The sequence below is a fragment of the Ixodes scapularis genome, unplaced genomic scaffold (assembly GCF_016920785.2).
Source record: "Ixodes scapularis isolate PalLabHiFi unplaced genomic scaffold, ASM1692078v2 PGA_scaffold4__175_contigs__length_147842914, whole genome shotgun sequence".
Lineage (NCBI taxonomy): Eukaryota > Metazoa > Arthropoda > Arachnida > Ixodida > Ixodidae > Ixodes > Ixodes scapularis.
This window is the reverse complement of record NW_024609879.1, coordinates 26,443,146-26,469,966: the sequence shown is the minus strand read 5'-3', so window position 1 is coordinate 26,469,966 and position 26,821 is coordinate 26,443,146. Positions and strand designations below refer to the sequence as shown.

General features: G+C 47.3%; 2 protein-coding genes across 2 annotated transcripts; both read right to left on the bottom strand.

The window, feature by feature from the left end:
* Window positions 1-4,886: 4,886 nt before the first annotated feature.
* Window positions 4,887-7,258, bottom strand: LOC121837726. The gene is made up of 6 exons (XM_042293520.1): window positions 7,046-7,258; window positions 6,046-6,232; window positions 5,633-5,878; window positions 5,384-5,555; window positions 5,126-5,274; window positions 4,887-5,062 (listed from the first exon to the last, which is right to left on the bottom strand). The coding sequence occupies exons 1-6, from the start codon at window positions 7,256-7,258 to the stop codon at window positions 4,887-4,889; spliced, it is 1,143 nt and encodes a 380-aa protein (XP_042149454.1).
* Window positions 7,259-9,564: 2,306 nt separating this feature from the next.
* Window positions 9,565-25,649, bottom strand: LOC120843610. Its single transcript, XM_040215023.3, has 5 exons — window positions 25,524-25,649; window positions 10,305-10,478; window positions 10,060-10,227; window positions 9,820-9,987; window positions 9,565-9,739 (listed from the first exon to the last, which is right to left on the bottom strand). Exons 1-5 carry the CDS (start codon window positions 25,647-25,649, stop codon window positions 9,575-9,577), a joined length of 801 nt encoding a protein of 266 aa, XP_040070957.1. The 3' UTR covers window positions 9,565-9,574.
* Between the last annotated feature and the right edge of the window lie 1,172 nt (window positions 25,650-26,821).

The following is a 26,821-nucleotide window of genomic DNA, read 5'->3' as shown; positions in this document are numbered from 1 at the left end:
CCGTGAGGTCCTGGAGACGGTCAGTAACGACACCGGAGTGTCTGGCAAGGTGGCGTCCCCGAAGTGAAGACCTCGCAACGTGAAAGTTCCGAGCACGCGGACAGTTTTGTGAACTGCCACCTGTTATTTCTGGTGTTAAAATCTTCAAAGTGAAACAAGCCTCAAGAAGGAACTGTGTCGGTGATGAATCGTGCCTACGGCTCCGTCTGCTTGCGGGACCTTACAGCAGGCGGTGCCCGTGATTGCATTCCGAAGTGTCTGGGTTCTTCTGCCTGCGGGACCGTAACCATGGTCGGCTCCGTCTGCCTGAGGCAGCTTAACCTTGGTCGGCTAAGTAAACGACGCACATGCCCGTGCCTGTATTCCGAGGCCCCTGCTTTCCTCGAAAAGGAAACAACACTCGATCCTGATCTCGAGTGCCGTGTGTTGTGTACGCGTCTATTGTGAATCACTCCCGGTTCATTGGGGCGCCGGCACCAGAGCACCGAGATACTGCCGTCTGGATGACTTCTTCCATACACCGGCGAGTATTCTGACTCTGAAGGAAACTTCCATGAAGTCACATCACGTGAGGGAATGCCAAGCCGTCTGAACAATGGCAGTGCGGTCCCCTAATCACAATATTCGTTATATAAAGGACCGTCCACCACACTCTCAAGGTACTCTCTGATTTTCACGCTACCATGTAAATAAACAGCTTTAAATAGAGACGCCCTGGATCTCGACCGTTCTTCCGTTTTGACGAGGCCGGCGCAAGTTCGAGCGGAACACCAGCCCCTGGTCTGCCTTCTTATAAATAAAAATCTACAAGAAAAGAGGAATTGAAATATGCACTTCCGCAATACGCACAATCTTGCACAAAAAATCAGTCAAGGAAAAAAAAAAAAAAACAAAAAAACCTTTGCGCCCTAAGTGGATTCGAACCACCGTCACCGAGATGTCGGCATGGCCGGCATCGCCAGAGCAGCGCCTTGTACCGCTCGTCCACGAAATCTCGCGGAGTAACACAATTTTGTGTGTTTTTTCATGCGCACTACTTCAGTAGCTTTCCCAGCGTTGCACGCGATGTTTGAAACGGAGTTTAGTGTCTCAAAAGACAAAGAACAACACTGCACACTGCCACAACGAAAGTGATCAACAAGATCGGCACCCTGCTGACCTCAGATCAAACTAAAATATGCGAGCTGGAAGAAAAGCTTGATATTCTTCTAAAAGAGGCTTACCTAAGGGAGATTGACAGAGAAATCGAGCAGTCAATCAAAGATGAAGCTTTAGAAGAGGAAGTGAGTGGCATGGAAGGGTATGTGGAACTCATGAGCGCAGCCGAAGGGCGGGTGAAGCGGAAGTTCAGGGAGCACAAAACAAGGAGCAATACAACATCTGGTTCTTCGACACCTGGCAGCAACTCAGGACAGCCCTCATTTAACCATACCTTGACGACAGGCTTCTGAAATTGGAGATTGCGAAATTCGGAGGAGACATTCGATTATGGCCTGGCTTCTGGGGCGAATTCAACACAACGATCCATCAGAACGAGTCTCTTTCCGGCATTGCGAAATATAAGCACATAAAAAGCTACCTCATTGGTAGGGCTGCGCCGTAGCGATCGAGAAACTCCAACTGACAACCAAAAACTACAAGGTTGCCCTCGACCTTCTTACCCAAAGATTCGGCCAAACGGACCTAATTGTCAAGGATCATGTCGCAGTCGATGGCTGTCCGAGCGGTTCACGACTCCAGAAACATTGAGAGGCTCAACGTTTCTGGGCGTTCACAGCCTCAAAAAAGTTCACAGCCTCGAGGCCGAGGAGAGAATGTATGGAGTGCTGCTCCTAACGCTGTTGCGTAAAACAATACTAGCCGATGTGGGCCTGGAGTACAGCTATAGGGTAAACGCGCATTCAACATACCTGGAGGATGAGCTGCGAGGTTTTTGAGAAATGAGGTGGAATGCCGTGAAAGGATGCCACCGGTAACTGAGGGCATGTATCCGCTGGCGGAGCGACATCGACAGTGCAGAAACCTCGAGTTGCAACGGCGGCGGCGCTTACCACAACAACCGATGCAGACAATAGATACGTGTTTCGTCGCATGGACAATCACGGCCCGGACGCCTGCGCTTCTGGGATGTCGCTGGGAGTCTGAAGAGACGTCCTGCACCGAGAAAACCGCCGTTTCCATTTCACGAAAAGAAGGCACTTATCACGAGAATGCAGAGGCACTAGATGACCGAGCTGTGCATGGTGTGGTGGATGACACGTCACTGTTATGTGCAATCCCAATGTGACACTACGCAGTACACAAGCAGAAAGGAGCGCAACCATCATGGTGGTGAAGGAGGTGGCAGAAGGAGCAGTTTTGCAGTCCGTCATCACTCAGAATCCAAGACAACACAATCGGAGCAAGCAAGAACCAGGTGTTCCTGCAAACGGCATATGTGTGGGCCGAAGGTCGTCAGGGGCACACGCTCCTTAGACATTTTTTTGAATGGTGGCAATCGGCGCACGTTTGTCGGACTTGACATAGCTGAGAGGCTGCAACTCTGCGTGCTGGGTGAAGAGGACCTCAGGATTTTCACCTTCGACGGAAACGCAACAGCCAATCAAGTGATGTGCCGCCAAGTGGAGCTTTGGCTAGAAGTCGGCTTGACGGGAGAGAAGTCCGGGTGGAGGCTCCTGAAATGCCCTGCATCTGCGCTGACCTTGTGATGGCCCCCCTCAGATGTTGTGACGACGCAGATGAAGATGGAGGGCAAGAACATCATTGACATCTTACCTGGCAAAGCCGTCGAGGATAACATTGGACTTCTGGTCGGGGCCAATCACTACCGGGATGTCGTCACCAGAAGCGTGATGTGCCGAGCCACAAACTGATGGCAGTGGATACGGTATTCAAATGGACCCCGCAGGGCCAGGTCGGAACAACCAAGTCTACGACAATCTTCGTCGGCCACGAGCGTGATGGGGGTCATTGTGAGGGAGGAGACCGACAAAAAAAATATCCGCTCAGCTCAGATTCGTTTGGGCACTGGAGCACCTTGGAATCTAAGAACAGCAAACGACAACCTCTCACTATGGAGCCATACTTCAGCATCAGAAACAAAATCATCAAGTACGAAGACTCGGTACGAAGTGTCGCTTCAAACGGCCGAGGAACTTACAACCTAGATATGCGGTAAGGCATCTTAGATAGCGAACCACTTGCCTGCTAGAGTGAGCAGATAGTCAAGGATCACTATGCCTGCATCGGAGACTATGTAAAAAAGAGCTATGCCGAACTAGGTAAAAAAGGAAACGGCTCTGCAAGCAGTCGAGCCTACTACATGCCGCACCCATGTGGTCGCACGTCATGAAAGCAGAACGACCTGATTGAGGGTTGTATTTGACGCATTGTCGAGCGCTGGAGGTCGTTTCTCACTGAACAAAGTTCTGGAAAGCAGGCAGAATTTGAATTTGGAGCTGATCGACCTGCTCATCAAGTTCCGCACTCAGAACATCGGGATCATCACGGACATTCAGAAAGCCTTCCTGCAAGTGTTTCTCTCGAACAACGATCGAAGTGTGGTGCAGTTCCTACGGTGTAAGAGAATGCCGATATGCGGGGAAGAGCTTCAACCAATAGTGTCATATCAGGCGATGCGCGTGTCCTTCAGCGTGACGTCGAGCCCCTTTCTCCTAGCTGCAACATTACAGCATCATCTCAAAAACGTGCTAGAGCAGTTCACAAAGACGGCAGACGCCATACGGAGCCAATTGTACATTGATGACCCCGTCACTGGTGTTGATAGTGGACAGGAGGCGAGGGGCTCTATGAAGAGGCAGCGAAAATCTTGAATCAAGCCGGAATATGCGACCTGCAAGTGAATGTCGAATGGCCTCAAACTGGTAGATTTGTTAGAAGATGGAGAGACCCAACACACCGATGCCGACCTTGGACATTCGGGACTCGGAGAGGTCCTGGGAGTGGCCTGGAATCCTCAGACATACCAGTTTCAGTACATGATAAGCTCTCTCATCGATTTCTTGTCATCAAGACTGGACAGCTAGAGGTCCATGCTTTTAGTGTTGGCGAGAATCTTAGATCCGTTTGGATTTATGTGGCTCCTACAACAGCAATCGTCAAGATAATGTTTCAGGGATTGCGGGAGCTCGGAGTCAATTGAGATGACCCCCAGCCGGAGTCGCTGCAGGCTGTGTGGGAGCACTGGTGCAGGGAGCTTCTCTGCATTGGAGACGTGTTTGTCCCCGGAGTAATCACCCGAGATTTTAAAAGCGACAAGACGAAGTCCAAAAGCCTAAAGCGCCGTGCCATACATGGCAACAAAGACTCAGTCGGGGAAAGTGAACACAAGCTTGTTCATGTCCAAATCCGGGGTTGCCCCTCTTAAATACCTTTTGCTGCTCCGACTCAAGATGATGGAAGCCGTAATTGGTGCGCACCTATCCCACAAATCACGAGAGCTCTACACCTGAAAAGTGCTTCCACGCGGCTCTGGACGGACTCCACAGTGCCAACGTACTGGGTCAAGGGGGCAGCAAACCGACGGAAGCCCTTTGTGGCAAACTGAGTTGCCGAAGTGCAGCAACTGACAGACCCCAAAGACACAAGTTGTGGGGAAAATAAACTAGTCTTGCTCGTTGTTATTGAAATGAAAGGGTGCTGGTTCGTGAGTGTCTCAACTTGATAGTTCAGGTAAAGCAAGTTTTACCGAAATGCTACATGGCATGTACCTTTTTCAGAAAATACAGGTTCACGGCCTACAAGGAGTTTGTATGGTGGATTTGGGGCAGGCTGGGCCGTCGCCGACGTGTCAGGCTCCCATGCTGTGTGGTCGGAAGGATCAGGGAACAGTTTCCGTCGGCCACATACACAGGGTTCCAATACCGCTAAGTCGAGAACCTGGACCTGTGGGCCAGGACGGCGGCTTCCTTGTTTGGCCTCTGGGAAACGCTGCACAGAGACTTCCCTCGTGAGCGGGGAACGTAGGTGGCCTGGGCCTCCTGGTAGGTCCGGACTCCCTCTGCCAGTTCCAGGAAGCAGCCGAACAGCTTCTGGGTGTAGTCTAGGTCAAGAATGATAAGAATTAAGTCTCATACATTGTGTCAATAAAAACGTTTGCATTTACCGTAGGACGCAGGCTCCATTTTTCGGTTGACGACCCACTCGCCTTTCCTCGCCTTGGGGAATTTCAGGACAAAGCAGTCCTTGCCATCCTTGGTTGTGGCATGCTTTCGGTCCGAGTTGGCGTTGTAATCAAGGACAGCAATGGCAGTCCTGTGAAGGCCACGCAAAATAGGCAGAATATGTCCTTAGCATATTTCACCATTCTACAAACATAAAAGGGAACCTCGTTGCCCTAGAATACTTCAAAATCTCAACCTACCGTGCCACCATGCCCTCCAGACTGAAGTGGCTCGACTTCGGGGTAAATCGTAGCAGCAGGCTGTGAAAGGACTCGAGCCGGTACGTCTGGCCATCTCCAGACAGCTTAGGGATGTCCTTCAGCAGCTGTCGTGACATTACCACCTTTTCGAGGGCGTCGTACGGCTCAGTTCCTGCAGTTAGAAACAGCACCAGGTTAAATGGTAAGGATGATGCACACTGTAAATTCCCTGGTATATGTCAACATTACCCTTATGAAGCCACCAGCGTTCTTCAACGATTGGGGCATGCGTGCAAGCAGGGTAGAGCGGGTCGGGATGCTGGTGCACATTGTCCACATGGCGCATCAAGGACATCCACTTGGCCAGCACCAGTGCACCATTGTCATCACTGGTTTGGGCACACCAGTAAACGTGTGCCCGGACAGTCTTGACCCACTTGTTTAGCAGGCTGTTGCGCTTTGTTTTCCCCGCGAGGGCCAGCTTGCTCCCGATGCCTTAAAATTAGAAAAGGTGTGTGCATGGCAAGCAAAGTAACAATGCATTTTGAATGACAATATAGATATATGTTCAACAGACTAAAACAAATGGCAGCACCAAGCTAACTAAAAACTAAGTTCAGCATCACTTGTACTGCGTAATCCGTTTGGTAAGATAATGTTACCTTTGGCAACATGCCATGCATCGAAACGGTGCTTGGTGTTGGGGTAGTTGCTCTTCATCAGGGCGTTCACCCCAAAGTGGCGGTCCGTGACGAGCACATGCGGGCAGAACCCCCAGCCCTGGAGATGGTCGAAGGAACGTTTGGGGCCCTCGGTTTCCATGTTGTTGCTGGACTTGACTTCTGTTGACTGATATAAAAAGAAAAGGTAACAAAATATAGAACACTTGTTCATTTAAAAGCTGAGTTTAATTTGTCTATATTTATGAACTGTGACCTCGGAAGGTCTGATGTCTTGGGATGACAAGTAAACGACGGATTTGACATAAAATGAATCCTATAGAGATGGCCAATTATACCCAATTGAGTGAATTTACAAATCTTGCTATATAAAATGTTCTTTCGTTAATCTCGGGTTAAAAATACTGAATCGCGCATGCTGAATGCAGATTGTAAGGGCATCTTTGCCTAACATATTATAATCTTGCACAACAGTCTGTTTAATTTTGAAATTTTTACTACAATGTAGATATACACATTCACAAATTTTCCATTTATTTTCAAATACAGCCGGCACGCGTGCACCATCCCGCTTTGATGTATGCTTTTCTTCCAAGCACGCAATTGCGATATTTATACTTTTCAAAGTCTTTATTGCGGCAGGTTACCCCGTTGAGTGCGCTTCTTACCGAGCACAGATGCAATGCAGAGAAGCGTTACTTGCGGAGCTCGCTTCCGCGGGCATTGCTAGTGCACTGATGCTCGGTAAGAAGTGCACTCAACGGAGCTAACCCGCCGCAATCAAGACTTCGAAAAACGCGAATAGTCCAGTTCATGTCGAAGCGAATATCGAATATCGTATCTTTCGAAACTACTATTCAAATATTCGCACAACTCTACATAAAACAATACCCAAACAAATATTCTACTTAGTTATAAACGAAAGGTAGCAAGATAAATAACTCAATCGAAGTAGGCAATTTTCTACTTAGCCAGTTCTTACCTGGATAACCTCGAAGTGTAGGATTTTGTTGATGTTTGTTTCCAGCAGCGTGTACGTGCCATACTTCGCCGAGTAGCCGGGAGAATCGGCACGGCCGTCGCCTGCCAGGTGAAGCTTGCTGCCACGCATCGCTGTAAGGAGGGTGGTCTGCTCTTCTTTCCATACCTTTGAAATACAGAAATATGACATCAATCTCAACACAAAGAGATACATGTTTAACCAACAATTCTCTAGGCAGGTGAACTCACCCTTGCAGCGGCAGGGAACACCAGACAGCCTTGAATCAGGAAGAGTTGGCTCTTTTGAAGAACGGCAACACCTACAGAGCTCAGGAGACGAATAACTCGTGTAGGACTGGCCCCAGAGAATGTAATGGCGGCGGGTAGGAGAAGATTCATCAATGCCTTCCCATTAATCCTGGGCTGGCTTTCCCAGACAGTCTTGTGGCCCCTTACACACACAGTCACGGCATGCAGCAAGGTCCCCCGTTCCTTCAAACTTGTATTTGTAGGAGCCAAGCATTCCCTACAGACCGAAAGCAACTGTAGGAGCATTGAAGCGCAGACGATGAACTTCCTTTCTTTCACGGGGTTGGTGGTCGTGGCAGAGGTGCTGCACTCTCTGCAAAACAAAACAAGCAGTGCATTTAAAACTTGCTTCAGAAGCTGTGTTTTTTCCATTTCCTCTACGCTTTCGCTCGTTGTTAGGTCAGGGGCTCCGGAACCAGGGGGGCAGTTGCCCCCACAGGTTCTACACCACAGGGGGCATGCCCCCACCCTAAAAGCTGTTCCGACCCCCCCCCCCCCCCTCTCACCACCCGTAAGGCTGTTGAAGCAGGCTGCACTCCATAGACGACGAGGTGCCACAAGCAAGCTAATCAGTAGTTGGTGACATGTATTCTTTCTTTGGAAGCCTTGTTAATCCGTTCGTTTGAAGTTGTCATTCATTGTTTGTCCAATATGTGCGTTCTCACTAATCAATCTCCAAAGATTCTATCAGACTGCAGCCTTCATTTTTCTGCACTGTGCTTCGTCAGTTGCTGTTGATATACCGGGTGATTCAAGGAGACGGCAGGTTCTTTAAATCGACCAGAAAATTCAGTTTTCTAACCTATCGCGCTACGACTTTGTGGAGCGTTGCCCACAGATGGTGCATTGTATTTGTAAAATTTGCAAAGAGTGAACTTACCTGAGGAAAAAGTAAAGAAAGAAAAAGGCTGGAAACCCAGCGACGCCACCGGTCTTCAAACAACACGGCGCCATTTCGCACGGGACACAAGAGATGGCGCAAACGGTCGCGACGCCAACTGCCGCCCGCGGAACGCGCGCCGCTTTTGAGTCGAAAAGATTGTCTGCTAAAGAGGCCGGCTCTTGGCGCCGAACGCTCGTTCGTTGCGTCATCTCTTGTGTCCCGTGCGAAACGGCACCGTGTTGTTTGAAGACCGGTGGCGTCGCTGCGTTTCCATAGGAGCTAAGCGTTTTTCTTTCTTGACTTTTTCCTCAGGTAAGTTCGCTCTTCGCAAATTTTACAAAAAAAAATCCACCATCTGTGGGCAACGCTGCACAAAGTCGTAGCGCGATAGGTTAGGAAACCGAATTTTCCGGTCGATTTAAAGAGCCTGCCGTCTCCTTGAATCACCCGGTGTATATATAAAGAGAGAGAGAGAGGTGAACTACACGATGCAACATGAGCCCCCGGATGTTGCCCCCACGCATCAGATATACTTCTGAAGCCCCTGTGTTAGGTGATCATTTAGGACTTAACACTCGAAATCCAGAACATCAAAGCTATATCCTATTTGTAGCATAAAATTATGGTTTCGAGAAGGTACAGTGAGCACATACGCATCAGGTCCTTCATCATCCGAGGTCACGGAGTCGTTCCAGGGACTGGTGTCTGGAGAATCCACTTCCTCATCTGAGTCGATCGAATCATTTGGCCGATAGCTGGTGTCCAGGGCATCGCTGTACATGTCCTCAGAGTCGCTCTCCTCATCGCTCATGTCCACAGGATCGGTGTCGGGCTGCGAAGTCTGAGGAGTGCCGTCCAAGTCCAAAGAGCTGGGGACTGTGCCACTAATAGGCGTAGAGCACCGCTGAAGTGGCTGCTCGTGTTGTGCGAAGGTTGCTTCTGCTACACAGTAGGAATAAGCATAGAGACAGTTATTCATTGTTTTGTTCCAATTTCGTGTAAGTGCTCACCCTGAGTTCCTTCTGCTGCTTGTAGATGTCCTGGGGCACCGGTCTCATCTCCCAGGGGACTTGGGCCTGCCACCTCCGAAACGGACTCGTCCTCGGAACGAACACAGCTGTGCAATGCATCTGCAACAAAAGTGCATTGCAAATGAAATTCAGTTATGATCTCTTCTCTCAAATGTAAGCCTATGTAAAGACACTGCATCACATACCGGAGGATGTGGTCGACGCCTGAATTTCAACCAATGTTTGCGAAGGTTTTTCTGTTTGTATGCCTTTGCTGACATACCAAGACATTGGCGTCTGTGTACCTGGAACATGAAAATCGTGATATTTAGGATACATTCTTCAAAATTCTTACTGTGCAGGCACCTTTTATTAGCCTTTTTGAACATGTCTGGCTCCATGTACTGCATGTGGGTGGCCGGATGACATACACGCACGTAAGTTCACTCGAGCTTGCAACCTGCGACGCCACTGAAGTGGCTCGGTCCCTTTCCTGTAAGAGTGGTGCACCAAGTGATAGCATCTGCAGGCACACCAAACACAGCACGTAACAATGTAGGCAGAAATACATACTGGGAGTGGGCATTCTGCTCTAGCTGGATCCACTCGGACGACAGAAGGTCCACTATGCAACGCCTCGTGGGCTCCGTCTTTTTCGGAGGCATCACTGGGCGACGCATCCAAATGCAAAGTTTCCCTTGCTGTGGCTAACGTGCTGTTCTTGCATGTGCGGTCCCTTTCCTGTAAGAGTGGTGAACCAAGTGATAGCAGGCACACCAAACAGCACGTTACAATGTAGGTCAAAATACATACTGAGGTTGGGCATTCTGCACTAGCTGGATCCACTTGGATGACAGAAGGTCCACTATGTGATGCCTCATGGTCTCGGTCTTTTTCGGAGGCATCATTGGGCGACACATCCAAATGCAGAGTTTCCCTTGCCGTGGCCAATGTGTGGCTCTTGCATGCTCGGTCTCTTTCCTGTAAGAGTGGTGCACCAAGTGATAGCATCTGCAGGCACACCAAACACCACTAACAATGTAGGCCAAAATACATACTGGGATTGGGCATTCTACACCAAGTGGATCCAGGTGGAGGCTAGCAGGTTCACTTTGCGACGACAGCGCTTCTGGGCCTCTGTCAGAGGCGTCGTCCAGTGTAGTGCCTGCCAGCAAACCATCATGTGCCAAGGTTGTGCTGCTGAGTTGCCTAGCTGTATCTTGGTCTCCACTCTGTGAACGCAATCAAACAATATTTAGTACTCTTCATTTGGCCATGAAACTCAAAATCCTATAAAAGCCTGCTTTATAGGAAGTGCAGAAGCAGTTCAAATAAACTTCAACATAGACAGTACTAATTCAATGCATTTTCTGTGTGAACTTTTTAGCCATAAAACTATTGAGAATTCCTGTAGATCCCTTATTTGATAAAAGAAATTTCGTAAAACTGGATCTTGAAAACCATATTTTGTTTTTTGGTTTCAAGTGCGGAGTTATTTTTGTTGTTTTCATGACTCAAATGTACCTCAAGAGAAAACGAGGCAAAAGCGACTGTTTGCTCAACAGATTAGCCTTGGGCCTGTTGCCTCATGTACTACAGTGGTATTGCTCGTATAACCTACCCACTTTAGTTTCCTTACATTTAAAAACAATCAGTTTTAGCAAAACTTGGCCGTTTTAGTTTCTCCATATAGCTCATTTTGAAACTCCACAGCTGTTTCACAAGAGGATATTCACTGTGTTTCCTGATTATAGCGCGCATGGTTTTTATAGAACAGGTACAAACGCATGCCAGACGGTGCGGTTTCAGCGGAAGTGCGAGCGAAGCCAGAGATGAAAAGCGAGCTGCGCTTCCAATCTTGCCGGCAATGCGCGCAGTGCGGCAATGCGCGCAGTGCGGCAATGCGCGCAGTCATCTCTCGCACTCTGCTGAAACGATGCAACGTGTTGGCGCTTTCGAGAGCACTGAGTACGCACTAAGTAACCGACGAATGTACGTACTCGGGTCCGACGACGTTTCACGCATGAGCTGTCTTCGGAAGATGCTCTGCCAGGGAAGATGGACGGCACGGCGTCTGTCTTCAACTTCGCGTACTTTGTCGAGAAGCCAGTGTCCGCTAATGAGCGCAAATCTCGCTCATAGCACTCCGGCAAGAAATGATCGGAGCAGATTAATAACCGGGCCGTCGGCGACAGGGGCTTCTCACAACCCGATCGGTGCACGGCGTCCGTCCACAGTTTCCGGCGTTCAGTGTCGGCAGGAAGCGAATGGAAAATAACTCCCGGGCTGCTCAGCTGGCAGCGAGAACAGGCGGCGACACAACATCGCGTGCCCCTGCCTTTCCGCCCTTTACCGGCCATCACACCTAAGGCGCCAGGCATCGGAGACAGATTTTGAGTCGGGGCTCTTGTAAAAAATTTAAGAAAAACTTGTCCCCTGCCCGCTCCCGCTTTCGCACCGCAGGCTTAACCCAATTCCAATAAAAATGAATAGGATCATGTGATCAAGTGAAAATTTCAGGAAAAAGCCAATTGGAATTAAGGGGTTATAAATGAAACCAACTATTGTATTGTACAGCCAGTGGAACGGCCCGGGAAAACCAGTGGTACTAAAAGTACCCACTTGCTCGACTCACTGTCCGGCTCCGCTACTAAGACATGAGTGCGTCTCACAGCGGGTCCGACGGTCACTGAATGGCAACCATGAACCATCCAGCCCCGCCGATCAGTGATCACTTTTATATCCCTCGGCTCCCCTGGAGATCACCCCCGCCACCATGCGGGGGCACCTCCCTACGTGGGAAGTTACGAGGGGCACCACCTTTATGATAGCTTCCCCTGGTATGGACCCCGCCTCAGTGGCTCCGCTTCCATGGGGTAAGCTAGGGTTCCCAGGCCCTTTTTGTCCCCCCCGTCCACATGCGGAACCCCAGTGCTAGGGTTCCCCATCCCAGGTGTGGGGGTTTTCGCCAGAGCCTCCGTTGCAGCAATAAAGCTGGCAGGGCGCACCACGAGCAGGTGGAGGTTGACTTCCCACGCGGCAACAACCGCGGGGGCTTGCGCCCCAGGCATCGGAGACAGTCAAAACCGCACACACCACGGCGCAAACTGTAAAAAGGCACGCGGCTCTCTGTTCTCTGCCTGCCGGCCTGCCCGCCTGCCTGCGCCGAGCCAGAGGAGCCAGAGCGAGCCAGTGGGCCGAAGCCAGAGCCGAGGCAGCGCAGCGCGCCGGTACCGGTAGCGGCGGAGGCGCTCCTTAGAAAAGAAAATACCAAGAAAACAAAACGTATGTAACAGACGTCAGCAACGGAAACGGAAATGCATTGTTTGCTGCGCAGCACGTCGCCCGCTAAATTAGCGGATTTTGGTGTCTTCGGGCATCATAGTCTTTGTTGGCCGGTTTAACGGTCTTTTAGATTGAATTACTTTCTAATACTTGACATGCGGTCTCTCTAGATGATAATAAAGAGAGTTGCATTGTTTTCTCACAGCAGAAAATGAAGCGGAGTTTCCCTTTAAAAGGCTTCTTCGACAGCAATATCACAATAATAATATTGATGGTAATAATAACAACAATATTGTTAATAATTTCATTTTTAAAATAAATGAAGGAGCATCGGGGAAAAAGCCTCCAGTGGAGACTTGACTGACATATTTTCACTTTGAAGACACAACTACAGAAAAAGAAGGTCTAAAGCAACTATGTGTGTGAAGCACAGGTCACACATAGGTGGAAGTGTCCACCGACGAGGTCCGACAAACCAGGAGCCAGAAGATCGTTCTATTCATCGTCCCTGCTAGAGGCTGGAAACACAGTGGTGCTTCCCGTCTGTTTAATAGTAGCTTGCGACGTCTTGTGATGCTTTGAGTAATGTGACGATCAGTGCGTTGTGGCACACTGTCGTAATGCTTTAATTTGTGAATTTCCCTGGCTTGGCCAACACAAGGGTTTCATTGACATCACCTTCATTTTGCAGATTCTTAAAATTCCCTGACACTCTTAGGTTTCCCCTTTCGGTACAACCCCGTTAACTTTTAAAACGCCACAGGCAAATTATACCACAAGTCGTATAACTTTTAGAAAGCAAACAAACCCAACTATTTTAAAATTATATATATGTGTGTTCCCCCAAGAAACTTTATACAGCAAATACCCATTTAGAAAGTGGAGCCACATAAGGGACGATACGGGCAGGACAATCTTTCAACTTCAACAACACTTATTTTCGGCTTCAAGCTCAAAGCCCGCCCCGCTTCGTGGCAGTACGGGAAAGGGAAATCTTGGGGGAAGGAGAGGAAAGGGAGGAGGTTGCCAAACAAAGAAGGGAGAGGAGAGGAGGGTGGCTCGACAGTAGGTGCGGGATAACAGAATGAAAGGAAAGGCCGCTTCTGCCGGTGACCTTGTCGCGTTGCCTAGTCTGTCAGCGTTCGGCTTCCATTGTGGGCCTCAGAAAGGTAATCTCCTTTCTTAAGAGCGAAATGGAAGGGGTGCTTATGGTCTGTGGGCTTGTCGCCATCTAATAGGCCTCAATTATTTCTTTCCTGACTCGCTCGCAGTGGCCTCCCATGGTTGTCGTGCCGGCAAAATTAGGAGCGCAGCCAGGACATTTTTTCCCATGAATGGCGATCGGGTGCTGAGAATCCGAAGCAGCTCTTTCAGCGTCCATTTGATGTTCTCACAGTCGGTCCTTGAGGCATCGCCCCGTTTGCCCGATGTACCTGGCCCCGCAGGACAGGGGGATCGCGTACACTTTCTTCATCATGCTAACGGGGAACTTCCTTGCGTATTTTTTGGTACAGCTGGGGTTGTGAGGGTCCCTCTCTGTTGACGGCCCTACACATGTCACTGAGTCTCGATTTGTACTTGAAAAGTACTTTTGTGTCGTATTTTGAGGCAAGAGCTCTTAGGCTGTGAGATGTTGTGTGGATGTATAGAATACAGGCTGGTCTTCTGAAGACGGGTGAAGTCTCGGCGGTTGGCCTGGCAGGGGGTTTGTAGCCAATTTTTGTGAGGTAGTCAAAATCAAATCTGCAGGGTAGCCTGCCCTCCGAAGCCGTGCGCACTGTTGGCTTAAGCTGGCCTCCCGTTGGTGGGCGCAAGACTTTGTGTATGCCGCGGAAAGCAGGCACCTGACTATGCCGGATTTTACGTTTTTTGAGTGTGCACTTGAGAATGGAAGCGCACCGGCTTGGTTGTACGCTGTTGGAAAGACCAGCACACTTCTTTTTCGGAAGGTTGGAGGCGAATTTCCAGGAACTACAGTTCGCCTTCTGTGGGGTCTTCCCTCTTGAATGTTAAATGCCCATGCAAAGCGCTGAATGCCTCGATGATAGCCTCTGGAGTTGTGTGGTTATGGTGAATGATTAGATAATCATCGACGTACCTGAACACTTCGCAGTCTTGGGATTTGGTTTGCAGATGTTGCTGGATACCTCGGTCCACCACAGAGATAGATCTCGCTGAGACTCGGGGGCAGACACGATTTGATGCAGACGCTTTTTGGATGGACACGTCCCAGTTGTGCTCGACCAGCGTTGACCGGAGGTAAAGCTGGAACTTCTCCAGCTTTACCTCCGGTCAACACTGGTCGAGCACAACTGGGACGTGTTCATCCAAAAAGCTGGAGTCTGCATCAGATTGTGTCTGGCCCCGAGTCTCAGCGAGATGTTCACGGCGTACAGGTTTATCTTTTGGTCGCCTTTCACGCATGGCGAACTCTGTTCAAACGAAATGGCCCCACAGTTGGCAGACACGATGTATAGCTTGACTGCTAGACCATACTCTTGCTTGCAGAGTGGGCTTCCGCATTGCCATGGCACAATAGATCACTGAATACGCCACGTCTCATTGGCCCTTCTTCCCTGTGGTGCGTTGCAGATTGTGCATGGAGCCATCCGTCTAACTTTGAGGAAAGCTCACCGTTCTTCATCAAAAACTGCCTCGTGCGGTGGCTAGTGTACGGAAAACGCCATATGGCGAGCCTCCCGCGCCATTACAGTTCACCGTGATTAGAGTAGAGCTGCACGACTGAATCTGAAAGACTGGCATTTGGGGCTGTGCAATCTTTTCCATCTTGGTCACTTTCACTGCCAGTATTGGTACCCTCACTGAAGATGTCAGCAGAGTGTTATGTGTCTGAGACTCTCGCATGCTCAACAAACTTCGAACAGGCCAAGAAGCTCGAGAGAGTGATGCAAGATGAGTGGTGAACAGAGACAGTGATCATTGTGACGGCTTGCGCTACATGGTTCGCTGTGGAGAGCCTTAACCGTTAGCTGCCTTAGCATGCAATCCAGTTCGGGTACACCATCCCATGGAGACTTTGGGTACTTCCACTAGTACTGACTGACCCCCCTCTTCCCCTACAATGGTGAGTTCTGCTGGCATCATCATTTTATGACACCTCAATGAAACGTTAGCCCAACATTACTATAGTCCTGACTTCCTTCGTACAAAATTTGGTAACCTTTGGTAAAGCATGGTAGAAATCTGCGTTATTCAGATATTTTTGAGGACATTGACACTTGGAGTTTGTAATCCATGGCTATAGCACACCAGGACGGGTCGTGACGGCCACTCTTGACTTAGAGGGTGTGTTGCTATTGCCTGGATTTCGTTTTGTGATGCACAACTTTTTACGTAGTGAGCAATTCCGAACTATTTTCTTGCACTGCCTGGAAACCAACATTCTCTTTAGAGACTTCTACTTATTTAATATTTGCAATATGCAACCAACGGAGTAATGTGAAAAGCGATATATGTGGGAGCCATTGCAGCCGCTCCAGCACCGTGAATGTTTCACCTGACTACACCTCTCCCAAAGGTCACGCTCTGGCTCATAGCATTTGCTGCAGTCCACCATAAGGGTAAGCGGAGTATAGACAGTCATCTGGTGTCCCAGCCGTAGATTTGAAATTTAGTCAGTGAAAAACCACTGCTTGCTTAGGGTCTAATGCACATCACAAAGCAGCAATGCACGGTTCCTATTTTGAAGTCGAAGCTTGAGAATTGCTCAGTCTTTCACCTTTGCAATGCAGTTGGTATAAAAGTGAGTTCACTTGAAACTTGGCTTTATTCCAGAGGCAGGCTGGCAAGTGTCTTATTTCATTCCCCACGTGAATTCAGTAAATCCTAAAAGGGTCGCTACTCTTGTCTTTTGGCCCGACTCGCCATCTGCCTTGTCGACTCCTCCACTATGCGGCGAAGGGAGCTCTCTTCCTCCCGGGAGTAGGCCCGCGCCACCTTCCTTGCCCGCTTCTTGGCCAGCGGCTGACCAGCTGCCTGGGCAGGCAACAGATGCTGCTGCACTGGAGCAAGCTGTGAAGCTGGTGGCCGAGCTGGCACCAGCTGCACAGGGGTCGGCAGCTCGTGGTTTCGCTCCAGCTGTAGCAGCAAATCGCAGGTCTTTGAGGATTCAAAGTCCTTCAGCATGGAGTCCTATGAAAATAATTTGTTTGGATTATTTTATTTATAAGAATTTAAATGGAATTTATTCATTCATAATTATGTTCAAAATATGTAATTATGACAGTCACAAGGCAAAGTTGTGGCTAGTCTCTGCAATGTTATCAATGCTGGAGAAACCAGTTGCAACACCAACATTTTTCATATGTCGCACAAAGAAGTTCTCACAAAATTTGATTGTCAGAGGCAAAAGCAATGCTTTTGGTGTTTGAAATATGTACGTCTTGATAAAATAGCATATATCTAATCTAAAGTGCCTTGAAACAGCGCCGTTTCAGCGCTGTTTCAAGGCTTTTTTTACATATCCCTTCTCTACATAAAAGGGGAAACTTGCAACGCTCTGCAAGGAGCCGGTCTTTTTTTTATTACAGTTCTTCAGGTGAAAACTAGTAGACTATACACTAAATATATTGTTGAATGCTGTAGAAACGTGCATCATAAATTATCTGTCTGGCAGACAGTTATGTTTTTATTTTAATGTAACAGATGCCCACTCAAACTATGTAACAAATGTAGCTGGTGGTGGCACTTGCAAAAGCCGTGATTCAAGCATTGGAAACTATGATTAAACATAATCAGTGTTACCAATAATGTTCGTGAAGGGTTGGAAGGAAAAAAGAGCCAGTACTCTTCTATCTTCGGTGACTTCCCCTGCCGTCCTCCTTGACCACACCTTCAGCAGGTGCCCCGACCACAGCCAAACTCGACAAACAAGGATCCAAACAAGGGTGGGCAAGCCGAAGTCCTCCACAGCCGTAAGGGGTCCCAAATTTGCAAGTTAGCAAATGAACTCTCACAGAGGGTAAAAACATAAATTTAAGCTGGACAAAAACACACTGGTGCAAGCACAATTTTGCCACTATATGGTCTAGGAATAGTCAGCTTGACTATGGGAAAGAAGATGTCACCTTTTGAGGGCCGTCCAACTAGTTGGCACCCAAAATATAGTCCACTTGACTATTGGCACGCAAATGTCGTTTTTTGAGGACTTGCTGCAAGTTTTCGGCTGATGTACGCTTGTGTGCAGATGCTGCTGTTTGACGCACATCCTTCTCTGCCATCCGCTTCATGCTCCATGGGTCAGGGGTTACATTCAGTTCTTGCAGAACCCTTGCAGAGGTTTTCTTGTTTCCGCCATTGAACTTCATCAGCTACAGCTGTTTCAACGGTGAACAGTGATGCAAGGCAGTGCTTTGGCGCCAGTGCCCATATCGAAGTGCAAGCTTTCATTGCTGTTCTCGGTCTTGCCGCACTCACGCCGCTGCAGAAGCATCCCCTCTGACAGGCGCACATAAAGGGGAGTCTAATGCACATCCCAAAGCAGCGATACAGGGTTCCTATTCCGAAGCCGAAGATTGAGAATTGCTTAGTCTCTCACCTTTACAATGCAATTGATATAAAAGTGAGTTCACTTGAAACTTAGCTTCATTTCAGAGGCAGGCTGGCAAGTTTCTTATTTCGTTCCCCACGTGAATGCCGTAAATCCCAAAAGTGTCGATACTCTCTTGGCTTTCGGCGGACCGACTCGCCATCAGTCTCTCACCTTTGCTGCAGCTGATATAAGAGTGAGTTCACGTGAAGCAGAGAAGTATGCAGTGTAAGATGAAGATTGTTTCATTGAAAGCATCAGAAGGCTGGTTTGCCCGCTCCAAAGACAGACATGGACTGGTCTTCAGACACGTGTGCGGAGAGAAAGGTGCCGTCGACGGCGATGTAGTCGATGACTGGAAGAACGTCAAGCTTTGCGAGCACCCCCTTAGCAAAAAAAGACTGTACTTAAATGCATTTCAAATGCATTTAATACACATATTATTTCATATTCTTTTGTCCACACTGGAAATGCATTTAAATATACTAAGATATACCCCCAGACGTAATAAAAAATAGCAAAAAATGTATTAAAGTGCATTTAAAATACACATCTGAAATATATTTAAATGTATTTCCCAAATGCATTTTAATCTGTTTTAAATATAATATGTGCTTGAAATACATATATTAAACACATTTAAATGTATTTCCCAAATGCATTTAAATCTGTTCTGGAAATGTATTGGAGCACACTTTATGTAGATATAAAATATATTTAAATATTGCTTCCCAAATGCATTAAAATACATTTTAGCACTACAAAAAGAATATGTTCTATATTAACCAAATGCACTGAAAAGTGCTCACTCATTGAACTCAGACTCAGGCATAGTAAAGTTTCAATATTTATTCAAATAGACATCACCGTAACACACTTTCTAAAGAAACTGCCATACACTAAGGACTTTGAAGGAGGGACACTGTCTAGAGACTTAACTTCTGAGCTACTCAAATGATAAGAATGAAACTGGTGGGGATTTAACAAAAGGCGTATGTGTAATGTGAAACCCTTCAGCTCTCTAGGACAATTCAATATACCTGCCTAAGAAGATATGTCACTCTTCATTAAGAAATCTATGATATGCAAACAAAGCTATTAGGGATCATTATCACTGGTTGAATAAAAAGGGGATGTGGAACTTCGCGGTATCTAGTTTTTATAACTCAAATGTAAATATTTCAGGAAGAGTGATTACCTCAAACTATGAGATGCATGTCAATTTCAATGTCCTATGTAAATTTTTAAAAACAGTTTTATTTCTTAATGAGGACTTCAACTTAAAAAAAAAAAAATAAAGTAGATAACCCAATTCCCCAGTATATTTCAGTTCATCTTGATTGTGGTATCAGAATATCTTTACCCTCAAAGGATTCCTAATGTATGAAATTTGCAGCAAAAAGTGGAACCAAGGAAATGCATTCAAACATCGAACTCCTTTACTTGTTGAAAATATTTTATATCAACTTAACTGTTTGCATATGGTTATCAAATTTAATATAAGGGTGTATAACTGGTTCCTAAAACCGAAAACCTCAAACTTGAAAAGTGAATTTTTTCTAAAATATTTTAAATTTAAGCTTGTGTCCGCCCTTAAAATATCCCGAGTTTTCATTTGTCTTCTTTCCCGCACAACCCTCAGGATAGCCAATCACCGCAATTTACAGAAAGAGCTCTTGGCGAATGATGTGGCTGAAAATATGATTAGACCTAAAATTGAAGTCCGAGGTGGGACATTGCACAATGCAAAACATCATGCCCAGTGTCCTGCCACAGACTTCAATTTTATATGTAATCATATTTTTGTCCACCTCATTCACTGAGCTCTCTCTGTAAATCAGAATGAATGACTGTCCCGAGTGTGGTGCAGAAAAGCAAACAAAAGAATACGAGGGCAGTTTTTACAGCACTAAAGAAGAATGGAGGTTCCTTAATCGCAGGCATCCTCGGATAATCTGACCTGGGACCCGCCTCCATCCTTCTTTAGTGCTGACGAAGCATTATCACACTTGCGCCGCAAGTAAGCGAGGGCACTTGACTCCGTCTGGTCTGGAAATTTGGCCACCACGTGGGCTAGAAAAGAAGAAAACAAGCAACAAGTGAACAAAAGCGGGTTTTTCAGTTCTTGAAAACACTATGCAGGAGTGTGAAAAATACTGGTTCGAATTGAATAGGTTGCCATCACTTTTCAGGTTCACAGTGCAATAAACATATTCCAAAACTCGAAGCACCTGGTCTAGGCGTAATGCTACATTATGCATTGTGGGATTTAGTGGGAAGCGAATTCCATACGCACTTGACTACTAGCCCTTAGGATCCTAGAATGCAATACATGAAGTCAGAAATTTATGGAAGTAGTCTATTGGAAGTGCAGATCACTGTTTTTTTTTTAATAAAGTAAAAGCTTGGCATGGCGCCTTCGCTGTTTCATTCAAACCCCTAAAGCAATGTGATGAATCAATTGTGCATTTGCCTCTTCTGAATAGTAAAGGGGCCTGCCAAAGGTCATAAATTGTTACACATGCCAGTTATCTAGAACAGGGGTTCTCAAACATTTTGGTCTCGCCCCAGGAAGCCTCAAAAACTGCCGCAAAACCCTCCCCTCCTCCCCTCTATATTTGCCGACCGAGAAGAAACAGATGCACAATTGTAGGCAACTTTGCTTGAGTTGCTTCCCATATATCCCCACCATATCAATCGCGATGTCAGTACAAAGTGAGATGACGCGCTTTGCATAGTCCTGCCGTGCAGCCTGCAGCATGGGGGAGGGGGGTTGCAATTCGAGTGTTCGCGGAACCCATGAGACCAGCTCGTGGAACCCCTGTGTTCCCCGGAACCCAGTTTGAGAACCCCTGATCTAGAAAATAGATGTTAAAGTTTCTTCCTATCTATAAAATGTAAACTCATATGCCACATAGGTCTGGCTCGCGACACACTGCATTGGCAGACGCTTCCCGCTCGCCTGGTCGTGGAGTGTGGCTGCCTACGTCTACCTGTGAGCTTTTGAGGCGCACAACACCAGTGCCATGTTGCACCAGCTGCACCGTCAGGAGATTGTGCAGCTTCGTAGGCTGTGGTCATGACCTAATACTCTAAGCCTACTTCGCCTCGTTCTTTCCTTCTTTGCCAGCCGCTTGGCTTGCCACCATCCTCAAACTCCCCAAGTAAACTTGTCAAAAATACCAAGTCGCCGTATCTCGTTTCATTCTTTCAAGTCCTTCGATAGAGCGACGACTTGGTTAGCGACACCGAAAACCTCGCTTCGTATGCACCAAAATGTTTGACGACTTGTTCCTGCTGCCAAAAAAGGCTAAAGATTGTGAAATATATACACAAACTCATCTCTGTGACGTCACGGCGCGGTGGTGGCGCGTCGGTCGCACTTCCGGTCTGGGGCTGTGGGCAGAAGTCCCCATGCGAGACGTGTATTCCTGCGTTGTTTTGAAAGGAACCAGACGAAAACCTGCCTTCTCGTCAAAACGCCGCGACTGGGGCCGTACCAAAAGTGTCGAGAAAGGTTTGAAGGTCAGTTTTCACGTGCTCGGTTCATCCGAGAATATGGTTATGTGCCGTGAAAAGAAAAAAGCAGACGCCACCGGACAATGATTGCTTGGGCGGGAAGCACTTTGGGCTGAATTCACGGATTCTTGTGGTCATCAGATTTATTTGTTTTGTTCCAACATGAACGCCAGAAAACTCAAGTTGTGCGGACCACCTGACTATGTTCAGTACGTCTCCAAGTTCAAACGGCCGCCTGATCGTTCAAATTGTCGTCTGCTCTTTCAAACGTTTCTGCTTGTCGTCTGCTCTCTTAGACGACGCCGGTCCGTAGACCAAATGTTGGCCCGGTACTTGCGATAAGAAGTGAGTGCAGGCCTCAAAAGACTTAAATTTGAAGGTTGGTTAGCAGGCTCGATGTAAACAGAAGATACAAGGAGATGTTGGTCATTGTTACCAGTGGCCAACACCGACTTGTTATGCCTAATTCAGTTGGTCCGATTCTGCTTGCGATTTTCAGTATCGTCGTCGACCATCTCAGCTTTGGTTTACACTTTTGCAGCCCGAGCGGAGTCGCGACTGAAAATTCTGAGCGAAATCTGATCGTGCGAATCAGGCTTTAGCGTACAATCTGCGGCGTCCACGCGGAATGAATCGCCACATGTCACATTATTCACGCGAAGTTTTGTGGTGTAACGAGCCTCGGTAATTTCGCTGACGCCGCTCAAGATAGCTAGACATCGCCAGGAAGACGTAGAACCAACAATTCGAATGCGAAAAAGGGCAGGGGGACTCACACCGACGCCGACAACATCGCGTTTCAATGGTTTGTTTATGGGCGACGGCGAGATTCTTGCCCACACCTCCATCGCGCATGCGCGGCGCCGGTGGCGTCCGCTAGGGGCGCTCCGGGCGCTCCGGTTTGTTTGTAAACATGAGTTGGTGTATAGAAGACATTCACATATACTCTGACCAAGAGGTATGGGCCAGATACGACAAAGTCTCTTATTTCATCACTTTCTGCTTTTGCCATGGGTTAAAAGAGTCAGTCGGTGTTTTACGCTTCCTACAGTTCTGAAGGAACTACAGACAATAGACGATTTGCTATTTTGTCTAGTGCCCCGACCCACGCGCGAGGAATTGTGGGAGAGACTGTCCCTCGCCTGACCCCTCTGCCTTGAGATTGCATTGCTTTGTCGCTTGTCTCCTCTTGATCCTCTGTTTTTGGTTATATTACCTATTTTTATCAATTCCAGTGTACTTTGTATTGCTTCTAAGTGTTTCTATTATCTTCTGTGCGGGATATTTCTTGCATATATATAGTATTTGTGTCTTTATTCTGCCTTTTTCTACGGGAGTGCTGACGGACAACACGCCGCTTCTTGCGTCATTCCCGGGGTGAGTACTACAGTTGTTACCGATTCCTATCGCGCTGTTAGCTGTTCATTTTGGTTCAATATGACCCGCGTGCAGTCGAGAGGAGCCGTTTATGAACACCCGCACACGTCATATGGGGTAGGCAGAGCTCTGAATCAACAATCGCGATGCGAGAGCCAGGTGCGCTGTGATTTGGCCGCCCATGCTCACTCCGTTGACTCGCACTGTAGCGTGTGCCTTCGAGTGCCGCTTACTTGACCAACATACAGCACGCTGCCTTGTCGCAGCGAATCATTTGTCCGAATGTCTGCGAAACCGTAACGCCGTTCGGCATATCCAACGCTGCGGTGGCTGACAACTGCACTCAGTGGCGCGCAGTTGTCAGCACTTGAAAAAGGGTGTTTGCAACTGACAACCGCTTAGCAGATAGATTAAGAAGGGATACCATAAGCGCATACAAGCCGTGACGTTGGGCCACCGGTGCTTGCAAAAGGCTCGCACCGCTGCACGCAGTTGTCAGGCGCCGCAGCGTTGCATATGCCTCAGCTTCTCAAGCATTCGGACAAATGATCTGCGGCGACAAAGCTGCGTGCTGTATATTGGTCAAGTAAGCGGCACTCAAAGGCATACGCTACAGTGCAAGTCAACGGAGCAAGCGCGGACGGCCAAAACAAAGTGCACTCGGCTCTCGCGTCGTGATTGTTGATTCAGACCTCTGCCTACCCCGATGACATGTGCGCGGGTGTTCATAAACGGCTCCTCTCAACTGCATGCGGGTCAAATTGAACCAAAATTAACAGCTAACAGCGCGATAGCCGATAGGAATTGGTAGCAACGGTAGTACTCACCCGGGGAACGACGCGTGAAGCGGCATGTTGTCTGTCGGCACTCCCGTCGAAAAACGAAAATAAAGACACAAATACTATATATATGCAAGAAATATTGCGTGCAGAACAGAATAGAAATACTTAGAAGCAATAGCAAAAACTGGAATAGATAAAAATAGGTAATGGAATCGAAAAACAGAGGATTAAGAGGAGGCAAGCGACAAGGCAATGCGATCTCAAGGCAGAGGCGAGGGACAGTCTCTCCCACAATTCCTCGCGCGCAGACCGGGGTGCTTGGGAGATTTCGCAAAAGGGCTATTGGGAGTGAGCAATCCCGGTTGCATAATGAGAGCAATCCCTGTTGCAAGGAGTGACCAATCCCTGTTGCATAATATTGGTGCACAAGTGAATACCACTGAATAAATACAAATAAACCTGTTGTTTCCTGTTGATGTTTTCATCTTTCGAAACAGGAGGCAAAAGTTTTAGTCAACAAGTACTATAAGCTTCAAGCAACCACTTGAAACAAATCTTGTACGCCATGTTTCTTTGCTACCTGCTGCGAGCTACTGCCCGACGTTAGTTGATTTTTCTTTCAGCAACTACTCATTCATGTTTTGACCTTAAAGTGACGGTTTCTGGCACAACATACAAGATGTGCCTCCCGTTCGCTTGATTGTGTGGCGTATGCCGCACTAGAATAGTGGGGGCTGCATTTTTTCGGTACTGGGTGTGCTCCAGCCAAATGTGACAATAAAAGAGGGATACACAAATATATCTAGCACAGCATGACTTCTGCTGGCACATTTTCATTTATCTATTTACTGCGTTATCAAGGAGAGGGGCTAGACCAGAAGTCTCAAACATGCGGCCCACGACTCGCTGGGGGCGCGGCCCGCAAGCAACTGGCTGTGAGCTTTTGTTCCCATGACTCGGACTGTAGAAATGGCATGCGCGCTAATACCCCCCCCCCCCCCCCCCCCCCCGATTCATTTCCACCCAAAACGTAAGTCTGCTCCTAAAACATATTCATATAGTGTATTCTATACTGCTTTAATGTGTCTTGTGTTTAATTTTATTTCTTGCTTTCCAACTATTTGTCACCTCGGCTGCACAAACTCTCGCTCAGCAGAAGCAACAGCCAAAGACAAAGGTCAAAATTCTCGCCTTCAGAAAATATTAATATTAAAATATAAGTGTTCAATCATACTGCTGCTATAAAGATCGTCAGAAAACGAAAACCGTCGTACGAATAATTTCTTTTTTCGATACATGTAGAGAGAGATTAATTAATTCCCGAGTGAATTGAGCAACTGGAACTACTATGAAGCGTGCATGCTTAGCACGGTGGCTGGGCGGTGTCATTTTTCTTGTTATCACATCAAGTAACTGTCGCAAGCATTCATATAAACAAATGAAGCCTAAAAATTGCACGCGCAATAAGCACAAGTTCTCTCTAAACCCCCCCCCCCCCCCCCCCCCCGGCCTTACCATGGGCCTCGACCTTTCCGGGGTAGTATATCTGGCCCCCATAGTCAACTGAGTTTGAGACCCCTGGGCTAGACTGATGAAAGAATGAATATGAACACCAATTAATAAAGGCCGAAAGAGACAGATGTGGGAACAACACAATTTCTGAGTAGCCGCCCCCTCCTTTACGAATGTCTGAGTACATCAATTCCTCGAGTCGAGTCATATTGGAAAGTTTCATCGTCCGCACTGTTAGTCAACAAAGCAACGACCTGCTTGGTACAAACACCCTCACCGATGACGTCTCTCACAGCGTCTTTGCACAAAACTTCCTTTCCACACCCTGCCAGGGAGCCCCTCAGACAGCTGTTGGCCAGGGTGTCGTAGCCGAACACCATGGCGGCGCGCTCCTGCGTGTATATGGACGGGGTGGAGCTCAGCCGCCGCAGTCTGTGCTCGGCCAAAATGATGGTGCCAAACCGCATCTGCGATAGAAAGGAAATACATATGACATACGAGGCATGCGTTTCGAAGTTCTCAATAAAAATATTTTCCTGTAATAGAACTATTTACTTAACGGGGACATTAACCTAAACCTAAATAGTTACGTTGATATAAAATATTTTCAACACGTGAGGCAGTAACAAAGTGAAGGAGCTCAATGTTTGAATGCCTTCTTCTCAGTTCCACTTTTTGCTGCTATTTGATACGAAGGAATCTTTTGTTCGAAGGTAAAAGTATTCTGATACCACAATCAAGATGAACTGAAATATCCTGGGGATTCAGGTTATCTACTTAATTTTAAGTTGAAGTCCTCATAGAGAAAAAATTATCTTTTCAAAAATTTACATAGACAAATATGCATCTAATTTTCTTAAGTAATAACTCTTCCTGAAATATTTACATTTGAGTTTGAAAGACTAGATAGCTTGAAGTACCACATCCCCCACTTTACATTCAAGCAATCAAAACGGTGCTCAATAACTTCATTTGCATATCATAGATTTCTTAACGAAAAGTGGCACATCTTATGCAGGTACTTAAAATTGTCCTAAAGAGCTAAAAGTTTGCACAATCCACCTACATCTTATGTTAAATCTCCCCTGCAAATTTCATTTCAATCACTTGAAGGCTTTGTTCCCTTTTCGCTTAGCGGACTATTTAGCTTAGAAATAAATATAGAGGTTACATGTATTTTAGTCCTGCGGGGCCGAGCCCCAAAGTCGTAATTATTGTTTTTGGGATTCTCACGGACTAAAAGACGCTTTTGCACAGTCCCCTGAAAGTCCAATAATCGGGGTTCCACTATACTTCTAAGCTAATAGCGCGTTAGACGAAAAGGAAACAAAGCCTTTAAATAAATCAAAAGAAAAGAAAAGCATGGTGGGGTAAAGGCACTGATAAAATTGTATTGGCACTTTACCAAATTTTAAAAAAAAATTATTAGTAATTTGCACCCTTCAGAAACAAGTGAGCAACGCCCTCTTGGACATGCGCAAACTTCCGAATGCCATCAAACATGAAATTTCCACATGTCAACATACGCAGCTCAGAGCCCGCGACACTCATT